General features: G+C 41.5%; 1 protein-coding gene across 5 annotated transcripts; it reads right to left on the bottom strand.

Moving 5' to 3' along the window:
* Positions 1-44: 44 nt before the first annotated feature.
* On the bottom strand, positions 45-16,912 carry LOC311119027 (uncharacterized protein). 5 transcript variants are annotated; one of them, XR_014611896.1, is made up of 5 exons: positions 16,751-16,912; positions 8,961-9,019; positions 4,450-4,583; positions 4,076-4,354; positions 45-595 (listed from the first exon to the last, which is right to left on the bottom strand). XR_014611896.1 is itself a non-coding variant. In XM_084193784.1 (4 exons), the coding sequence occupies exons 2-4, from the start codon at positions 8,974-8,976 to the stop codon at positions 515-517; spliced, it is 231 nt and encodes a 76-aa protein (XP_084049910.1). In that variant the 5' UTR covers positions 8,977-9,019; positions 16,751-16,868; the 3' UTR covers positions 45-514. The 5 variants fall into 5 exon arrangements, 3 of the variants coding, with proteins under 3 accessions (XP_084049910.1, XP_084049909.1, XP_084049908.1); XR_014611897.1 differs by having other exon boundaries at positions 4,076-4,249; positions 16,751-16,868; XM_084193784.1 differs by lacking the exon at positions 4,076-4,354 and having other exon boundaries at positions 16,751-16,868.
* Between the last annotated feature and the right edge of the window lie 632 nt (positions 16,913-17,544).

The raw sequence follows: 17,544 nt of genomic DNA, 5'->3' as shown, positions 1-17,544 counted from the left end.
GTTATGTTTCACAGTAGCCAAACGGAAACCAATCAAATTAAAACTCTGTATGGAAATATGTTTACTCATTTCTTGTATTTACAACATCATGGTCTTACCAGTACAGTAGTTAGCCTACATCCTTTACAAAAACCTGATGAAAATGTGCTTACATTTTGAATATGCAGGCAGTCTTGTCTTTCTCATACTTTATGAATGAATCAAGCCATCTCCACTGTTGGACTCTATTTATTAATTGCAGGATTATCAGGTCACCATTGTTATGTTATGATCATCAGACCCCCCTGTTACTGTTAAATAATGTGCTCTAGACTAATCCTTATTGGGAGACAGGCAGACACAGCATTGAAAGGTCAACAACCGACTCTTGGTGGTACAGTAACCTGAGAAGGGATGGTTTTGCACCCCTGTAGTTGGACCCCTGGTCAGGCCTATAGATTGTAAAGGGAGAATGTGTAGTGTTTACTAGTGGTGAAACAGCAAGGTCCCACTGTTGCGCTCTTCTGTTCTTCTGTTAATTTGGGGGTTTGTCTTCCATCACATTGTCTTCCTTCAGCAAACACACTATTAGTCTTCTCATCCCCAGCGGCGGATCCTGGGGTAAACACAAGAAAGCCAGTCAGACTTCTGTATGATATAGTGTTATGATTCCACAAACATATCTACCCGTAAGAGAATGTCAGACACAGAGCAGCTCCCAGCAGCAAAATGTCCAGCAGTGATGTCCTTGAGTGTGTGTGTGTGTGTGTGTGTGTGTGTGTGTGTGTGTGTGTGTGTGTGTGTGTGTGTGTGTGTGTGTGTGTGTGTGTGTGAACACTAGAACTGGTCCTGCCAGGTTTCTAGTAATCAACCAAACCACACTTCAGGTTCTGTGGAAACATTTCTTTGTTCAGTTTCTCCTCAGGCCAACCGTATGTATTTAGTTAACCCATGGGCTCTAATAACTGATAACTACACTGTGTTGGGTATACTTTAATAATGTGCCAAGCAAACTAAGCTCTTACAAGCCAGCATAAATACTGTAACACACACACGCACACACAGGCGCACAGACGCGCACACACACAAGCATGAACATGCGGATCAGAGTTGAGTGCCGTCCTGTCCTCTACCCCTTCCGGCCATAGAGCCGTCCCCGGCCCACAGATCGACTCAAGGACACAACCTTGACATAACTAGACAAATAGAGGGGCCTCTCCCTCCCTCTCTTAATTAAATTCAATTATATTTCAATTTTAGGGCTTTATTGGCATGGGAAACGTATGTTAACATTGCCAAAGCAAGTGAAGTAAATAGTAAAGAAAAGTGAAATAAACAATAAATATTAACAGTAAACATTACACTCAGAAGTTCCAAAAGAATAAAGATATTTCAAATGTCATATATACAGTGTTGTAATGATGTGCAAATAGTTTAAGTACAAAAAGGAAAATAAATCAACATAAATATGGGTTATATTTACACAGCAATGGTGTTTGTTCTTCACTGGTTGCCCTTTTCTTGTGGCAACAGGTCACAAATCTTGCTGCTGTGATGGCACACTGTGGTATTTCACCCAATAGATATGGGAGTTTATCCAAATTGGATTTGTTTTCGAATTCTTTGTGGGTCTGTGTAATCTGAGGGAAATATGTGTCTCTAATATGGTCATACATTTGGTAGGAGGTTAGGAGGTGCAGCTCAGTTTCCACCTCATTTTGTGGGCAGTGTGCACAAAGCCTGTCTTCTCTTGAGAACCAGGTCTGTCTACGGAGGCCTTTCTCAATAGCAAGGCTATGCTCACTGAGTCTGTACATAGGTAAAGATTTCCTTAATTTTGGGTCAGTCACAGTGGTCAGGTATTCTGCCACTGTGTACTCTCTGTTTAGGGCCAAATAATATTATAGTTTGCTCTGTTTTTATGTTAATTCTTTCCAATGTGTCAAGTAATTGTCTTTTTGTTTTCTCATGATTTGGTTGGGTCTAATTGTGTTGCTGTCCTGGGGCTCTGTGGGGTCTGTTTGTGTTTGTTAACAGAGCCCCAGGACCAGCTTGCTTAGGGGACTCTTCTCCATGTTCATTTCTCACATGGTTTTGTTATGGAAGGTTTGGGAATCGCTTCCTTTTAGGTGGTTGTAGAATTTAACGACTATTTTCTGGATTTTGTTAATTAGCGGGTATCGGCTCTGCATGCATTATTTGTGTTTTACGTTGTACACAGAGGATATTTTAGCAGAATTCTCAATTGGTGGTTTGTGAATTCTTGGTTGGTGAGCGGATCCCAGACCTCACAACCATAAAGGGCAACGGGGTTCTATAACTGATTCAAGTATTTTTAGCCAGATCCTAATTGGTATGTCAAATGTTATGTTCATTTTGATGGCATAGAAGGCCCTTTTTGCCTTGTCTCTCAGATCGTTCACAGCTTTGTGGAAGTTACCTGTGGCGCTGATCTCTCTCTCTCTCTCTCTCTCTCTCTCTCTCTCTCTCTCTCTCTCTCTCTCTCTCTCTCTCTCTCTCTCTCTCTCTCCTCTCTCTCTCTCTCTCTCTCTCTCTCTCTCTCTCTCTCTCTCTCTCTCTCTCTCTCTCTCTCTCTCTCTCTCTCTCTCTCTCTCTCTCTCTCTCTCTCTCTCTCTCTCTCTCTCTCTCTCTCTCTCTCTCTCTCTCTCTCTCTCTCTCTCTCTCTCTCTCTCTCTCTCTCTCTCTCTCTCTCTCTCTCCTGCTTCCCCCTCATCAATATTATCTATCACTGATCTATATTATCTATAACTGATTGATATTATCTATAACTGATCAATAATAACAAATCAATAATATCTATAAATCCAATCACATTTTATTGGTCACACACACATATTTAGCAGATGTTATTGTGTGTGTAGTGAAATGCTTGTGTCCCTAGCGCCAACAGTGCAGTAGTATCTAACAATTCACAACAATACACACAAATTTAAAAGTCAACAAATGGAATTAAGAAATATATAAATATTAGGACGAGCAATGTCTGGGTGGCATTGACTAAAATACAGTAGAATACAGTATATACATATGAAATGAGTAAAACAATATGTAAACATTATTTAAGTGACCAGTGTTCCATTATTAAAGTGACCAGTGATTCCATGTCTATGTACATAGGGCAGCAGCCTCTAAGGTGCAGGGTTGCGTAACTGGGTGGTAGCTGGCTAGTGATGGCTATTTAACAGTCTGATGGCCTTGAGATAGAAGCTGTTTTTCAGTCTCTCAGTCCGTTTTGATGCACCTGTACTGACCTTGCCTTCAATAATATCTATAACTGATCAATAATATCTATAACGGATCATTAATATCTATAACTGATCAATATTTTCTATAACTGATCAATATTACCTATAACTGATCGATAATATCTATAACTGATCGATAGTATCTATAACTGATTAATAGTATCTATAACTGATTAATAGTATCTATAACTGATCAATATTATATATAACTGATCAATAATATCTATAACTGATCAATATTATCTATAAATGATCAATAATATCTATTTACTAACCACTTTGTACATTGTGTAATGATGACGTCATTTGGCCTGAGGCTGAATGTGACATGAGAGCATGACTAGCGGCAGTGATAAGACAGTAGTAGAAGTCTGTTGACTGGGCTGAACAACAGTTCTTTATGCTGACTGAGTCTATGAGAGGATAACTCCAGCCAGAGCTACAGATCTGATATCTATTGCTTTCACTGTGGCTAGCAGTGCTGTTAGCTCCTACACAGCCCAGTGGTACATGTCACTAGATAGAAGGCTTATGGAGTCAGACAATGCACTGTCACAGAGCTTTGTGATGTCAGTGAAACCAACTGACAGATGGTTTGGAACTGTTGGAGAGAATACTTTTTTTCTTTTCTTCAGCTAGCGATCCATTAAATACTGACTCATCATAAAAGGGATGGGGAGAGGAGGGGAGAGGAGTGGAGTGGAACGGAGAGTAGGGGAAAGGTGGAGAGAGAGAGCGAGGGAGCGAGAGAGAGAGAGGATAAGTCATTTTTTCCATGAGCCCAAGGCTCTATCGGTGACAGAAAAACAAGTTTGCAGTCAATCACTTGCCTCACTGCTCCAGGTCAGCGTCAGTGACATGGGTTAGGACCAGACTGGAAGGTCCTATGGGTGGATGGACCGCTCCACCTCTGGTGTGGTGGTGTAGAGGTCTGATGCTGAAGTATAGTATACTGGACTCTGATATGATAAGATGGTGGTCGGCTAGGTAGATGGTTGACATGGCTGCAGGGCGGAATTGGGGATTGATCGTTGGTCTCAGGTGTGTGTCTGTAAATTTGCATTGGGATTTGACCTTTGGTCTCTTTTCTGTAGGTGTCTGGTCAGTGACTTTGGAGAATGTTCAAAATGAAGTTATTTAGATACTGTAGGTATAAAAACATGATTCCGATGTAAAATAACAATTATCTGTATGATGCAGTTACCTGATCCAACACATAGACAGTGACATCATCAAAGAAAGACACCTTCCTCCTGTGTCCAGGTTCGTCCCCTTCTGGTGATGCGGGGCTGGGGGACCCTCTCACCTGAGGAGAGCCAGCACTGGAAGTCTTCATACCTGCATGGAGAAAAAGGTGATTCTTCAACATAAAACTAGGTATTTTATACAAATCAATAAACATCTATTGAGACATCCAGCGTCTCCTTTTACAATGAGCCCTAGTGACGGTATAGTATATAGTATATATACTATATAGTATATATAGTATATAGTATATAGATATAGTGTATATCTCCTTCAAAAACAGGAAGCGTATAAATGGATTAGTATGCTGCTTTCCATCCAATGACATGGCACCCAGGCAATCATTGGAGAATTTAGATTGATACTTTTCTCCTGGCCACTTACTGCAGGGCCTGAATAAATATTGGTGGCCGTACTCACAGGCAAACACGCAATAGGAACCTTTTTCCGTTCTGTGGTCACCGGGCAACCATTAAATGAGTGACTCAGGACAGGAAACAGAGACGCTGACTCACTGAACGCTATGACAAACGAACGCAAGAGGCACACACACACACACAGCCCAGGAGATGCACCCCCTCCCCCTCACACACACACACACAACTACACACACACACACACACACACACACACACACACACACACACACAACACACAACACACACACACAGCTCTAATCTGTGTCTCCTTCATCACCTAGATCAGCAACTCACTGTGTAACAGGTGTGAGTAGGGGGCCACAGCAGCACTGCCCAAAAGACCCCTACCAACGCCCTACATACAAACAGACACAGTTTAAACACACACACTCGCACACAGACACACACACACACACACACACACAGAGTGAACTATAAAATGAAGAGGGCTGTTAGCTAGAGAACAAGACAATGCAACTGCAAAGCAATGGTCAACAACTTTTTAAACTGTTAGTGAAAGTTACAGAAACAGAAACATACCATTGGTCTCTCTCATTAGTTTGCTCCACAACGACCACACCCCTATTTGGGTAGCCAATAAGATGAGGGTCCATCCAAAGACAGGAAACAGCAAACTCATTCTCTGAAGTGCAGTATCTCCCGAGTGGCGCAGTGGTCTAAGGCAGTGGTTGGTAGAGCATGGTGTTTGCAACGCCAGGGATGTGGGTTCGATTCCCACGGGGGGCCAGTATGAAAAAATAAAAAATTTATGCACTCACTAACTGTAAGTCGCTCTGGATAAGAGCGTCTGCTAAAATGTAAATGTAAGTCTGTTGAGTGAAGATTACCAAATGTCATTTTACATGTTGCTACATCATGGTACTCTACAACTACAGAACACTACAATGTTCTGTTGCAACTTCCTGACATCCAGGCCTATCAATGTGAATTTCAAGAGGAAAGTGACTTAAGAGAGAGAAGGCCAGAATAATACTGTACCTTGTGAAAGAGAGAGAGAAGAGAGAAGAGAGAGAGAGAGAGAGAGAGAGAGAGAGAGAGAGAGAGAGAGAGAGAGAGAGAGAGAGAGAGAGGGGAGGGGGAGAGAAGAGAGAGAGAGAGAGATAGAGAGAGAGGTATACAGTAGTCAGTCCCATGGGCTTGACCAGTAGCAGAACAGAGAACAGGCAGATCAATTAATTGCCTGGCTAATGTAGCAGAGCCTCCTTGGTGACAGAAACAGTGAGAGGACAATACACACACACAAAGCTCTACAGAGAAGCTGCAATGAAAATGTTGACTCGAAATCAGAAACTGAACGTTTACAAGAGGAAAGATGGATTTACAGGCCTGTGCAACCTCAGGACCTTTACTCTCTTTGGGACTTTCACCATGGCATATTATTACAAGCCAATGTGGGCATGAGGGCCCTCTAGTGCTTCTGTTGATAATAGCAGACAGTCGACGTAAAAGACGTCAAACACTTCAGCAGGAGAAGTGCTAGGGCCATCTAGAAAATAGCTACTCTGCTGCCATGTGACTGAAGTTTATTTGACGTTATGTAATAAAATGTTTCTGTACAGATTCAATTCAATTACTACTGTCTACTGAATGATGAAATGCTGTATTCATTTAGTGAACATATGTGTGGGCTTACAGTAAACCTCCCACACTCTTTCTGATAGAGGACAAGTTGTTGGTCCGGTCGCTACTGTCCTCCCCCTGACAACAAAATCACTGATGCTGGAGTTCTACTTGACACACTCATGCAGCATCAGGATATTGTTCCCAGGGAGACACGCACACACACTCATCTTTCAGGTCCTCTCTGTCCCGGGTCTGAAGAAGAAGGGAAGGAAGGAGGTGGCGAGAGGAGTGGAGGAAAGGAGGTGGAGAGAGATGGACAGATGGTGGTTAACTCAAATGGAGGAAGGTGCTTGTGTTTCAACCTAGCCCCCGTGTGTTTCATTAAGGGTCACCCTCCCTCCCTCCCTCCCTCCCTTCCTTCCTTCCTCCCTTCCTTCCTTCCTTCCTTCCTTCCTTCCTTCCTTCCTCCCTCCTTCCTCCCTCCTTTTTTCTGTATAGTCCAGGCATCATGTCACCTAGCCTGCAAACCCTGGTCCTTCTGTTAGGTCAGCCTGATGCTTGAACAGATACCTGACACCTTTTCCACTGAACTTAGCAGCATTGTGCATATGATATAGGCCAGGGTTGAAAAAGCCTAATAAAATATATTTTAAAAGATCTCTATATAATATGATTATTCAACAAAAAAAGTTAAAATGTAATCTAAACTATTTGTGCTGTGGTCAGTCTGTTTACCCAGAATCAACCTCTTGATATAAATCTACAACACTGTTCATTTCATTCATTAATTACAGTATCTTTAATTCCCCCTCTTTGGAAGATTGTGATCTGATGGGCCACATTAAAAGCGGCATCCATCATTGCTCAGGTTTCAGATGTGACAGGGTGACTAGTCGTTACATTCCCTAATTTACTGTTGTTTTTCTAACTGGGGCAAGGCATAGAATATCCCTTCTCCCCTGCCCCTACCCAGGGTAATAACAGGCCTATATATGCCTCTCCTCTTCCCAGGTCTTCAACATTAACGGTCATTTGGTGACAGTCCAAAGAAATGCAATGCACCAGTCCCACAATGCAATGCAACGGCTTGGGACACTTGTCCATGTGCAGACCCTAGTGGGCGGAGTCAGGGACAGAGAGGGCCAATAGTAGACCTAACCCTACTCGAAAAACGGGATTGAGGGGGGTCACTTTGCTTTCTAATTGGGTTGGCTTTGAGTTTCCCACACCAATTGAGTTGTAACACATGCGTAACTATCCTTTTACACTAGAGGCGCAGAATCATCCTATCCAGCCGTCAGACGACAAGTGACACCAAACAATCCGTGAGAGGAGGGTAATTGGAGCTCGCCGGACTTATTCTGAGCATGCAAAACACACACACACACACACACACACACACACACAGGGCTTATTCTGAGCAGTGCAAAACCGTGACGCCCCAAGCAGGGCCGCATGACCCTCTGCTCTCCCACTGTCCAGACTATGCAGCATTGCACTCTGGGTAAAACTGTGAAATGAGCCCTCCACCACCCAGGCCCTAGCAGCCCTGTCTACAGCCTTTATTTGGACACGCCAGGAGGATAGCTTCTCCCTTCTCATTAAGGTGAAACTGGACACTGAAACTACAAATTGGTAAACATGTTATTGTGTCCTGTCAGTTACATATTTTCACAGGAGAGCAATAAAACCTCATCTCCTTTGTCTTCTCCATTAATCAGGGTGTCAAAAAAATATTGTGCATTTCCACATTAATATTCCTTCATGAGCTGAGTGGGATCGTTCAGTTTTGGAGTTGCTCATTTTGTCCTCCGCTCAAATCTTATTCTAAACCAGCATTGATTGTCAATATAGATATGGAATTAAGTGGAAGAGCGTTTTTCTTTTCACTAGGGGCTTACGATCACAAATACTATCTTAGGATCTTAGTAGCAGATTATTGTCTTTAGAGTGTTTGCTGAGAGAGTTCCTATAATATGATGAGATAAATCTAAGATACATTTCAGAGAGCTGGTAATGTATTTATGAGCCTCTGTTGACCGCAGTACACCTGCTCTTCTCCAGTTCAGACTTGGACATGGCTGAACAAGCAAGACTGATGCCAATAATGCACTGCCATTTTGGGCAAGTGTGCGTCAAGTGTGTGTATGTGTGTGAAGTGTGTGTGTGTGTGTGTGTGTGTGTGTGTGTGTGTGTGTGTGTGTGTGTGTGTGTGTACTTGCATGCTGTGTCTGAATAAGTATTGAGTGGGGCCAACTTAACCTGACTTATTTATTTGTGTTCATTTCCCGGTACGGGCAGAACACGCTTTACTGGGATAAGGAACTCTATACTACAGTGTATAGTACAGTAACCTGTAATAGCACCGCCACCCCTCAACACAGTCTAAATGCAGACACCCTGAACACATCCCTAAATAGGAGTAGACACTAAGTAGAGGGAAACACATCTACAGTATGTCCATTACCTGCTGTTGTGTACATAGAGGACTCCTCTATTCTCTCCCCCCATCCTCCTCTCCTCCTGCTGGGAAAGAGAGAGCAGGACATACACAGTCACATCCTCTACTTCAACACAATCAGATGAATCACGCAGCACATTTAGCAGCACTTAAAGTAAACCTTAAACACTTAAACCTCAGAGAGAAAGAGAAAAAATTAGTATCTCCTGCAAAAATAATGAAGGGTTTGGTTCAGAGTTGTTGGTTTTTTAAACCCTAAAGTACCAGCTATTTACTTTACATAATACAATGGTAACTACACAGTTATAACCAGTTGATCAAGTACTGTCAAATAAAGTGCTAGCACAATTTCACTAACCTGACGAATATAGAGAAGAGGCATCAGTATTACCCTAAAAAAACCTGATGATGAAACCAACTTCCCTCCAAAGCACTGACAGTTAGTCAGTGAACTCCAAAGCCCATGTCATGACAGTATCCGACCACTAGGAGGCAGAGAAACCCATGTCATGACAGAATCCTACCACTGAGAGGCAGATAAACCCATGTCATGACAGTAACTTACCACTAGGAGGCAGATAAAACCATGTAGTGACAATATTATACCCCTAGGTGGCAGAAAAGAGAACCCCTCCCTCCAGAAGAGTTTGTTTCAATCAGCCAGTGTGTGTAGTGGATGGAAGTTGACCTTATAGGGTCCTGCATGTCTAATAGATGCGTCTGTGCTGCTGCTGCTGTGTCACGGCTATTTAAAAATAAAAGCGCCATGTCAGTCTGGCCAGTCTCCGCCTGCCTCTCTCTGCCCGGGTTCTGGGTGGTTACCGCGGTGAGGAGAAGAGATCAGGAGATCAAATGACCCATTTTGAACAGGAACACAAATTATAGATATAGCTATCCTGTCTATAGCTGTACTGTCTATATGTATCTATATCTATTCTGTCTATACCTGTACTATCTATACTATATATAACTGTCTATATCTATACCATCTATAACTGTTTATATCTATACCATCTATAACTGTCTATATCTATACCATCTATAACTGTCTATATCTATACCATCTATGACTGTCTATATCTATACCATCTATACTGTCTATATCTATACCATCTATAACTGTCTATATCTATACCATCTATAACTGTCTATATCTATACCATCTATAGCTGTCTATATCTATACCATCTATAACTGTCTATATCTATACCATCTATACTGTCTATATCTATACCATCTATACTGTCTATATCTATACCATCTATACTGTCTATATCTATACCATCTATAACTGTCTATATCTATACCATCTATACTGTCTATATCTATACCATCTATACTGTCTATATCTATACCATCTATAGCTGTCTATATCTATACCATCTATAACTGTCTATATCTATACCATCTATAGCTGTCTATATCTATACCATATATAACTGTCTATATCTATACCATCTATAGCTGTCTATATCCATACCATCTATAGCTGTCTATATCTATACCATCTATAACTGTCTATATCTATACCATCTATAACTGTCTATATCTATACCATCTATAACTGTCTATATCTATACCATCTATGACTGTCTATATCTATACCATCTATAGCTGTCTATATCTATACCATCTATAACTGTCTATATCTATACCATCTATAACTGTCTATATCTATACCATCTATAACTGTCTATATCTATACCATCTATAACTGTCTATATCTATACCATCTATAACTGTCTATATCTATACCATCTATACTGTCTATATCTATACCATCTATAACTGTCTATATCTATACCATCTATAGCTGTCTATATCTATACCATCTTTAACTGTCTATATCTATACCATCTATAGCTGTCTATATCTATACCATCTATAGCTGTCTATATCTATACCATCTATAACTGTCTATATCTATACCATCTATAACTGTCTATATCTATACCATCTATAACTGTCTATATCTATACCATCTATGACTGTCTATATCTATACCATCTATAGCTGTCTATATCTATACCATCTATAGCTGTCTATATCTATACCATCTATAACTGTCTATATCTATACCATCTATAACTGTCTATATCTATACCATCTATTACTGTCTATATCTATACCATCTATGACTGTCTATATCTATACTATCTATAGCTGTCTATATCTATACCATCTATAACTGTCTATATCTATACCATCTATGACTGTCTATATCTATACCATCTATAGCTGTCTATATCTATACCATCTATACTGTCTATATCTATACCATCTATAACTGTCTATATCTATACCATCTATGACTGTCTATATCTATACCATCTATAGCTGTCTATATCTATACCATCTATAACTGTCTATATCTATACCATCTATAACTGTCTATATCTATACCATCTATGACTGTCTATATCTATACCATCTATAGCTGTCTATATCTATACCATCTATAACTGTCTATATCTATACCATCTATAGCTGTCTATATCTATACCATCTATAACTGTCTATATCTATACCATCTATAACTGTCTATATCTATACCATCTATAACTGTCTATATCTATACCATCTATAACTGTCTATATCTATACCATCTATAGCTGTCTATATCTATACCATCTATAACTGTCTATATCTATACCATCTATAACTGTCTATATCTATACCATCTATAGCTGTCTATATCTATACCATCTATAGCTGTCTATATCTATACCATCTATATCTGTCTATATCTATACCATCTATAACTGTCTATATCTATACCATCTATAGCTGTCTATATCTATACCATCTATAGCTGTCTATATCTATACCATCTATAGCTGTCTATATCTATACCATCTATAGCTGTCTATATCTATACCATCTATAGCTGTCTATATCTATACCATCTATAACTGTCTATATCTATACCATCTATAGCTGTCTATATCTATACCATCTATAGCTGTCTATATCTATACCATCTATAGCTGTCTATATCTATACCATCTATAACTGTCTATATCTATACCATCTATAACTGTCTATATCTATACCATCTATAGCTGTCTATATCTATACCATCTATAGCTGTCTATATCTATACCATCTATAGCTGTCTATATCTATACCATCTATAACTGTCTATATCTATACCATCTATAGCTGTCTATATCTATACCATCTATAGCTGTCTATATCTATACCATCTATAGCTGTCTATATCTATACCATCTATAGCTGTCTATATCTATACCATCTATAGCTGTCTATATCTATACCATCTATAACTGTCTATATCTATACCATCTATAGCTGTCTATATCTATACCATCTATAGCTGTCTATATCTATACCATCTATAACTGTCTATATCTATACCATCTATAGCTGTCTATATCTATACCATCTATACTGTCTATATCTATACCATCTATAGCTGTCTATATCTATACCATCTATAGCTGTCTATATCTATACCATCTATAGCTGTCTATATCTATACCATCTATACTGTCTATATCTATACCATCTATAGCTGTCTATATCTATACCATCTATACTGTCTATATCTATACCATCTATGACTGTCTATATCTATGTATAATGTAAGGTTTGGTTTCCCTGGATCTTAATTTGACCACTCCTTTGTTGCTGAGAATTTTTCTGCACAGCAGTGTGTTCAAAGTTGAAAAAGGATTATAAAGTTTGTAATTTCCACTTTAAAATCTGGGTTACTGGCATTGGGCCAGTAACCGAAAGGTTTCTGGTTTGAATCCCCGAGCTGGCTAGGTGAAAAATCTGTCAACGTGTCCTTAAGCAAGGCACTTAACCCTAATTGCTCCTGTAAGTCGCTCTGGATAAGAGCGTCTGCTAAATGACATAAATGTAAAATGTCAGACTTGAGTTGCCCTAACGAAAAATGTATCAACCCTTTCAAAAGATGTCAACTAATTATAATCCACATAATAATTCACATTTCCTGTTGCTGCAGGATTACTTTCCTGCTGTAGCAAACTGGCTCAAATTAAGATCCTACATCTGTACCAGTGTTCAAATAAGACTAGATCCACTTTAACATACTCTGCAGAATGTCTGTAAAGGGTTTATTATGTACTTACTTGACTGTTAATGCAACATTAAGTTAGACTGTGAACTGTTGGTTTTGGTCTCTGAGGAGAAAGACGGGATTGGAGGGTTCGGGTTCGTAGGGTGTAGGGAAGTGGGTGTCGTGGTGTGTGTAGGCGTGTGGGGGGTTAGTCAAGACAAGCAATGGCACACCTAGGCCTGTCATGACGTCATCAATCTGTACAACCTCATTTTAAGAATTTCACTAAGACTTTTTTTTTCTCATCGCAAAAAATATGGTTACAGTATATATTATCATGGTGATACTCAAAACGTTGTTTGAGTCTTTAAAACTGAGTGTAGTGAGTGTAGAAAGTAAACTGAAACTGTCTTAACGCAGTAACCAGAAACCCATTGAAGCCTGTGACTGTGCCATATAAAGGAACACATACGAACACGTGAATGCAATGCATACAGTACACCAACAAGTATCTCACATGTACTGTAATCGAAGCAGGAGACCAGCTTAGATCAAACTGAAATTTCAGCAATAACATGAAGCTCGCACTGAGCTGCGGAACACACAGTCGCTGAGAAATTTGCTGTCGACGCCGAGAGGCAGAGGACTGTTGGGAAAGTGTTGAAAAGCTAGACTGTCACCTCTGACCTGCACACACTCACACTCACACACAATCATAATCCAAGGCGAACAGCTGTAGAACTCTTGGATGGTGTAAAGTGATCATTCAGTTACAACCACTAGCAGATACTAAAACAGTCCCACTGGGACAGCTGGTCTGGAGGGAGAGGACACAACGTACACACAGTAGCCTGGGAATGGAATGATTGACAAATTGGCAAACCATTCCCTAACTGGAGAGCTATATCAAATTAAATAGTTTTTGTGGTTTCTGAGGACTGGCCAGCGATGTTCTAATCCATACCCTCAACTATCTCTGCTCTGAGCTCCTCCTATTCCTCACTTCTGCAGGCTTGGCCCTGTTCCAGGCCCAGATACACAGCCTCCCCCCATGCCAACCTCCTCCAAGGGGCCCTGGGGAGTCCCTGTCCCTCCTACCCCCCTGTCACCCCCACCCTTCACTCCCCCACCACCAGAGAGAGAGAAACTGTCACTCATGTTTTATGCCAACTGGCATTCTAGGGGCCTACTCCAGTTCAGGGGGGGGGGGGGGGGGGTCCTACTCCAGTTACATGGTGCACCTATATTTAGATCCAAAATGCAATGAGTCAGGGTTACCCCTGGTTACGAATTAAACATACAGGAAACAGAAGACAGAGACAGAGAGACAGACCGTGAAGTGTATAGGCTACACAGGCCAAAACTGATTTTCACATCTAATAAATAGCTTACATTACACTTGTTGCGGACTAACTTACTCTACTTATGATTGAAATAATTGCAGTTTACTTCATATCAACAAAATAAAAAAAATATGGTTTGCTGCTTCTAGCCCAACTCGTTAAATACAGTGGCTGGCTAGCTGCACTCCTTACATTTCCGTGGGCAACTGATGCTAGCCAATGGCTGAAGCACAGAGATTAAAAGTCTAGTTTTAATCTAAAACCATTAAATAATAAGCTACAACATAGTGCAGGAAGCCAAGATCCCTGTGGATTTAGTAACACAAGGGAGAGACCAACCATTCTCTGTCTCTTTAGAACAGAAGGGTGGAGGGGAAGAGAGAGAGTCCGGAGAGAGAGAAATAGAAAGAGGGAAGAGTTAGGACCAAAAAAGCAAGAGAGAATAAGAGATATGGGAGAGAGGGAGAGGGAGAGGGAGAGGGAGAGGGAGAGGGAGAGGGAGAGAGCACCTGCTGCTGTGGGTGTAGAGAAGGGAAACCTGATATGCAATGGCTTAAAAACCATCTCAGGGAGCTACAGTACACTAGCTAACACAGGCCTACGTAATGGCCTGGTGAGATCACACCAGCAGAAGGGGTAATGTGTGTGTTGGGAAGTCTCTCTCCGGCCACCTGAGATACAACTGCCAAATGTTCCCTCTAACCCAAGGCTCTTCAATCCCGGTCCTGGGGATTTAGGAGCCATACATGGTGCATGCTTTCGTACCAACACAACCACACCTGATTCAACTAATCAAGGGATGATGACACTGCCATTATCATGGCCCAGCCAGTGTCGCAGCCAAATTATGTATTTAATTGGGACGGGTGTTTTTCTCAGTAAACAAATTGTTGGTTAAAACGTCCCACTGGGACATTTAATAAAGAAAAGGGATTGGGAACACCTAACAGTGAGCAGAGTTCATTTTATTTGTTTGAAGTGTTCATGCAACCCACTTGATAATTGTCTCCACATATTACGCCTATAAAACATCTGGTAATTTTCATCCCTGGGTAAAACTATGTTCTGGTGTGTTTATCCTCCCCTCCCAAACCCACAACGGTGTAGCCTACCCTTGGCTCAAGTGCAGATTGCAGAGTGTGTGTGAGGGAGGGTGCTTAGGTTGTTGTTGTGGAGGTGACAGGGTACTCAGCCAGCCTGGCGGTAACTTAGGCTGGAGTAAGGAGTAACGTGAGCAGTGATGATCAGAACGTGAGCAGCAATCAGACAGAACACTCTGTCTTGTTTTCCTTTGGTTCCTGTGGATTTATAGCCAAGAGAAGTGGGACACGGTCACTACAGGGCTCCCATCGACATACACACGCACTCAAGCATGCACGCACGCACGCATGCACGCACGCACACACTTAAATATTGAATGATTGATGTCAGGGCATCAGGAGAGCGAAATAAAACTGCTTGAGGAGGAGAGGGAGGAGAGGAGAGGAGAGGAGAGGAGAGGAGAGGAGAGGAGAGGAGAGGAGAGGAGAGGAGAGGAGAGGAGAGGAGAGGAGAGGAGAGGAGAGGAGAGGAGAGGAGAGGAATGTTTAAAACATAAAAAAACACAACATCCTATAAACAACTATCTTAATTATATTTGTCCTTGACTTAAGGTGCACTTGATTTAACTTGCTTGATGCAGTGGGACCAATGGATAAAAAGCAAGAGAAAGAAAGTATGCCCAAACCCAGCAGGCTCCCGCTCTCGCCTCTTACCCTGGGAGTAAGAAGAGCACGCTGCCACCGCCTGGTTGGCTGAGAGTCCGTCCCCATGTCTGTTAGAGACACACAGCTATGCCAACAGGACTCAGCTCTCACCACACAAAATAGCACCAAACAATCCCAGCCAGGCATGAGCTGATTAAAACAACTATGTGGTCCAGGGATCTGGGGGAGATCCCTCAGAAGGCTAATGTGTTTTATTATCACTCTGTTTGATCACTCTGTTGTCACAGATAACTTTCCTTCGGAGCAGGAAATGCAAATTATAGAGTATTCAATGTTTAAAAGGCTTCTAAAGTTTGTAATTTACACTTTAAAATGTCAGACTTGATTTATCCTAACAAAAAAGATATCAACACCTACAAAAATGTCCATGAATGATAAATGTCCATGAATGATAAACCAAATAATAATTCACATTTCCCGTTGCTGCAGGATTATTTTCCTACTGTGAGAAACTGATCAAATTAAGATAGTATGTGTGTTTTATTAACTGAGCTAACCAGCGTGCCAGCGTGTGTTTTAGTAATTCCATAGTTAGCCGTTAGACACAGGTATAATGCTGTGGTACAGATCCCCCAGGAGGATATATGGACAATGACAAACACAAAATCCCAATCACAAAAATGTCATTTCACTATCACATACCAATATGGTTGTCCATGTAGAAGAAGGCTGCTCTGGTCCTTAGTCCCATTGTCTTTCCTCCAACTCCTCCACCTCCTCCACTACTGCGTCTTGTCTTCATGGATCTCATCAAGCTGCACCTGCGCAGAAAACGACATAACACAACAACATCCACACACAGCTAAAACATAAAGTAGATCTCTACGTGTGCAGCCGCCCATCCCTCTTCCCCTCTCCCTCATCCCCCTCTCCTCCTCTCCTTCATCACACAGGAAACCTGGCCTTCCTGCAAACAAGCGTCGGAGCATGGAAAGGGGACAAGGCCGCGGCCGGGGGCAGGTATGGACAGAGAGGATGTTTTTGTCATTCCTCAACCCCCCCGGTTGAGAGGCCTGCTGTCGTCCATCCTGAGGAAACTGTCTCACGTCATTGGTGCTCAGAGGAGCTCTACAGCTCCAGCCATAGGCCTGCATATGCATAGCAGGCCCACAGGGATGCAGACACCATCACTGCAGAGAGGGCTTGATGCAGATATCAGCAATGACCCCTACATGGGCGTAACGAAGTAGCTTTATTATTGTGGATAGTTGGGAGAGTGTACAGTAAGCCTATGTTTCATGTAAGGAGAAAGTCGTCAAGGTCAGTTCAATATCTTTATCGATATGTTTCTCTCCAAAGCTAGTTGCTGTTGAACCAGCAGGAAACATTATACTGTACTGTTTCCAAGCCAGCGGCCATTATCCATTTCCTGTACACAATAGGCTACAGTCGAGCCTGGCCAGCTGTGAATGTGTGAATACTCCAACAGGTGACTG

This window comes from Coregonus lavaretus, assembly GCF_964263955.1.
Source record: "Coregonus lavaretus genome assembly, contig: HAP1_SCAFFOLD_6028, whole genome shotgun sequence".
Lineage (NCBI taxonomy): Eukaryota > Metazoa > Chordata > Actinopteri > Salmoniformes > Salmonidae > Coregonus > Coregonus lavaretus.
Note: the sequence above shows the minus strand (reverse complement) of the source record. Positions and strands in the feature narration are given on the sequence as shown.